The 3779-nt window shown below is 49.2% G+C and overlaps 1 protein-coding gene across 1 annotated transcript in view; it reads left to right on the top strand.

The window, feature by feature from the left end:
- Positions 1-2099: 2099 nt before the first annotated feature.
- Positions 2100-3779, top strand: part of LOC104076985 (hematopoietic lineage cell-specific protein-like) — a gene marked incomplete at its 5' end in the record, with an annotated part of 3993 nt that continues 2313 nt past the window's right edge. Inside the window, 2 exons of the mRNA XM_009578034.1 lie at positions 2100-2169; positions 2413-2547. Of these exons, the coding sequence (XP_009576329.1) occupies positions 2100-2169; positions 2413-2547 (205 nt within the window). The remainder of the gene's footprint in view (positions 2170-2412; positions 2548-3779) is intronic.

Below are 3779 nucleotides of genomic sequence, written 5' to 3'. Positions count from 1 at the left end.
CCCCATATCCCTCCCCTTTAACTACTGGTGAAATCTGGCCATTCCTCATGGCGCTGTCTATAACTCATCAGCTTCTCTGGTTTTTGTTACCTTCTGCAGGTTTTTCTGTCCTGTCCGGGAGTTTCTTAGCTAAATCTCCGGCCAGGGCCTAGTCATCTGCCTGCAAACCTTAACAAAACCCAGCAGGGATGGGATTGGCAGGGATCAACCTTGCAGGAGAAGAGGTCATCCAGTTCGCTGGTTCAAGTTTTCTGTCTGGGCTGAAACCGGGCAAAGGCTCATCTACAGTCAAAATGCAGACTGTCTCAGGCACTTGAATTAACATTGTACTTTGGCAGGCTAGCCTGCAAGCTTGTTCAAGAAAGGGTGTCTTGCCAGTGGATGATGATCTGCATGGATGGGGATAACCTAAAAGATGAGAATCCTGCATGGTGGTGGGGCTTTGGGGCATTTGGAGGAGGAAGTGAGGTACCTTCCCTGAACCATACTTTTCCTGTTGTTGGGCACAGTGCTAATGGCACAGTGTTGTGCCTGGTACAGTACCAACATTGCCATACTCAGGAGCTGGAGGAAGCAGATGAGGACCTTTCTGTAGGGCCCTGAGCCAAGGAAGGACATAAACACATACCTGTAACAACCGAGCATGTTCCTTTCATTCCACTCGTTCCGAGCATGTGTAGGCTGGGCCAGTAGCAGAGTGGGAACGGCATCCTGCCCATGGAAGAGATTAGCATGGTCTATGAATTTAACAACAGCAAATGGAGGTGCATTGTCAAAAGGCAAGGCATCATGTATGTGGCAGAAAAAAGCATGCAAAGTCAGATGGGCACTTGTGCAAAAGTCTGGGCTGTGGGTCATTTGAGGAGCAGGATGCAGAGAGGGGATAAGCAGTTCTTGATCAGCTCAAAGTGGAACATGAATTTGTGCATTTTAAGAATATTTAAGCATAATCAAAGATGGTAAAAATAAGGATATTTGGGCAAGAACCTAAGTTCTTGATTGCTTGGTTTTCAGGCACTGGAGTAGTGCTGAATTCATTGCTCCAGAGTAGAGCATAATATACCACCAGGCAATCTTAGCTCCCCTTTGATAAAGTTTTGAACACTAAGTGTAGGATTCAGCTCTCACACTGAGACTCCTAAATTTAGATGCTGTCATATAAACAATATGTCTAAGTCTCTGCTGTGGTCTGTGTAGACCTGGTTCTGAGCCTGCTGTTTGCCTGCTCAGGTGTGTTTTCTTTAAGCAGAGCAGAGCTGCTCTCTGAGCTCCACTGACTGCAGTAGGAACTCGGCCATTGGTGACACATGCAGGTACCTAAAGGTAGCTTATTAGTCTGAAAGCTGGATCCTAGCTGCAGTTTCCTTTTTGTATGAAATAGTTTTCTCATGAAAGTAGATAAACCCCCTCTATCTCACTTTCTTTTTGCTGCAAACACCCCATCGATGATATTACCAGTTTAGCCATCTCTTCACACCTCATAAAACCAGCGATATCTCAGATCTTCACACATGTTTTCACTTTGATGTTTTCCATCTTATGCTACTGTATAAACATATGGTGGGCAATGACCTGCTAAAGGGACGCGCGTTTTTCACGGTTAGGCAGCTGCAGCTGTGCATCCAATAGAGAAGTGCTTCCATGCCTCGCACCACTGGGAGTGCAGGGGATGGATGCATCGGGTCCCTGGACCTGGCAGTGGTAGACTGCCAGGCATCCACTCAGCTCTTTGCCATGTTACCAGTGAGCGCTTCTGCCTTGAATGCCCAGCCTTGCTGTCCCATGCAGCATTTGTCTTGCCGCTGTGCAGCCTCTTCCACTTGGCTCCGTGTAGCCTTTTCAGCCCTCGGAGCGCCAGCCCTCTTAACAGGAACAGCCCTTGCCTTTGGCTGGAGGGCAGCAGGCACTCCCACCGTGCAGGGAGGCATCAGGAGAGCGGGGCTGCAGCCAGCAGCCTCCACAGGGCTGTGGCAGTTGTACAGACGAGGACAGACACAGCTGGGAACAAAGCTTGCAGTCACCAGCAGCCAAACCCAGCAGGGGATCTCAGCACTGGCCTTGCCTAACAAGCTGGACACCTCATTCACTTCCTCTTGCAGAGTGCTGCTGGCTTTAATGAGATGGCAGCTCCCACCTCCTCGTATGAGAAAACAAGACCACTGGAGGCAGGTGAGACAACTGAGTACCAGCCCTGGGCTTGGTGGGAAGCTGTGAGCCTCATGGTCCCTTTGAGGCAGCATGCCGGCAGGCATGTGCTGTGGTGGGATGTGGATGTAACCTGTGTTGAGGGGCAGGAGAAGGTGGCTGAACTGCAAGTTCTGGGAGAGGCAGAGGTCTGGGTTTCTCCTGGATGCTTGGGGTGGTGGAAGGGAGCCATTGGGCAGGCTTGATCAGCTGTCTTCTCCACAGGAGCTTCCAGTGGCACCAGCAGCCTGCGGTCACGATTTGAAAACATGGCTAAGTCAGCAGAGGAGAACAGAAGGCAGGCAGAGGAGGAACGGGTGAGGCGGCAGGCTCGGGAGTGCCAGGCGGCTCAGCGGAAGGTGAGCCATGGCCATCTTGCCATGTCCTCCAAGGCTTGCGAAGCAGACTTTTCCTCAGGGCCATGCAGCTCCATGTCCTTCTACCTGATCTCTTTACAGTAATCTCTTGCCTAAACTGCTTCCCTGCAACTGCCAGGGACTGCCATTAAACTTCGTAGCTGTCACTGGATTTCCCCTTTCGGCACACAGATCAGGACATGATGCACCCAGCCATGACCCCCTGTGCTTTGGCCTAGGCTCCTTCTTGCCTCTAGTGCCTGGCAAACACAGTGCCATCACACCTCCCCAGTATGGCCATCCCAGCAGTCTGCATTCAGGGTTCTCCAAACTGGAGATGGCACCCAAACCCACACATTTACAAGACCTCCTTCTACATTGTGCTGTTTCTGCTTTCAATGTGCAGATAAGGTTTCACCAATAAAGCTCTCTCTGATACATTCCCTCCTTGAGGCTACTTTCTGCAGACCCCATAGTCGTTACATGTTGTCCGAAAAGCGGATTCGTGCCCGGCGTGCAAGTAACCCATTCCAGACGCTCAGGAGAGAGATTGTTTTATTCAGGCCTGGGTGCTCGGTGGACTTGCCACAAATCAAGCACACCGGGTCTAATCACCTTTCTGTTTATATCCATGCTTCTCATACATATTTTAAATTTCTCTTTTACATATTAATTAAATTTCCAGGAACTAATTATAATATTACATCATCCTAGACACGTGCGCACTAAAGCCTTTAGGGTCTCCTTGGGGGTCTTGGGTGGTCTCTGGTGGTCGGCAGGGTAGTGAACTCTTCGTGAACCTGTTCCTTTCTTTCCTTGTAAGGTCGAGGTCTGTCTCCGAGCCACGTCTGGACCACGTTTGTTTGTGGTTCTCGTTTCCAAGGTTAATCTTCGTTAGAATCTAACAATGCTTCTAGGATACACAGTTCATACTAGTTACAATTCCACACACTTACAAACACAACACCTGCTATTACCTAACTTCTAAGCAACAGGTCTTCATTGTTTAAAATTACAGAAGCGAGCAATATAGAATAATAGGTACTGTAACAAACTGTGTCTACTACATCAACAGGCCTGCTAGTGTCCACTCCCTAAGGCAGGTTTATGGGAGCTGGAACAGATTTCAGCTGGAGGAAGACTGAGAGTTGCTCTGTGAAGTGGAACAGATTTCAGCTGAAGGAAAATTTTCTGAGTTGCTCTGTTGGGAATGGGAATGGACATTGCTCTGGACCTCAT

This window comes from Fulmarus glacialis, unplaced genomic scaffold, assembly GCF_000690835.1.
Source record: "Fulmarus glacialis isolate BGI_N327 unplaced genomic scaffold, ASM69083v1 scaffold8000, whole genome shotgun sequence".
Classification (NCBI taxonomy): Eukaryota; Metazoa; Chordata; class Aves; order Procellariiformes; family Procellariidae; genus Fulmarus; species Fulmarus glacialis.
The sequence above is the reverse complement of the archived record's forward strand: the minus strand, read 5'-3'. Positions and strand labels throughout refer to the sequence as shown.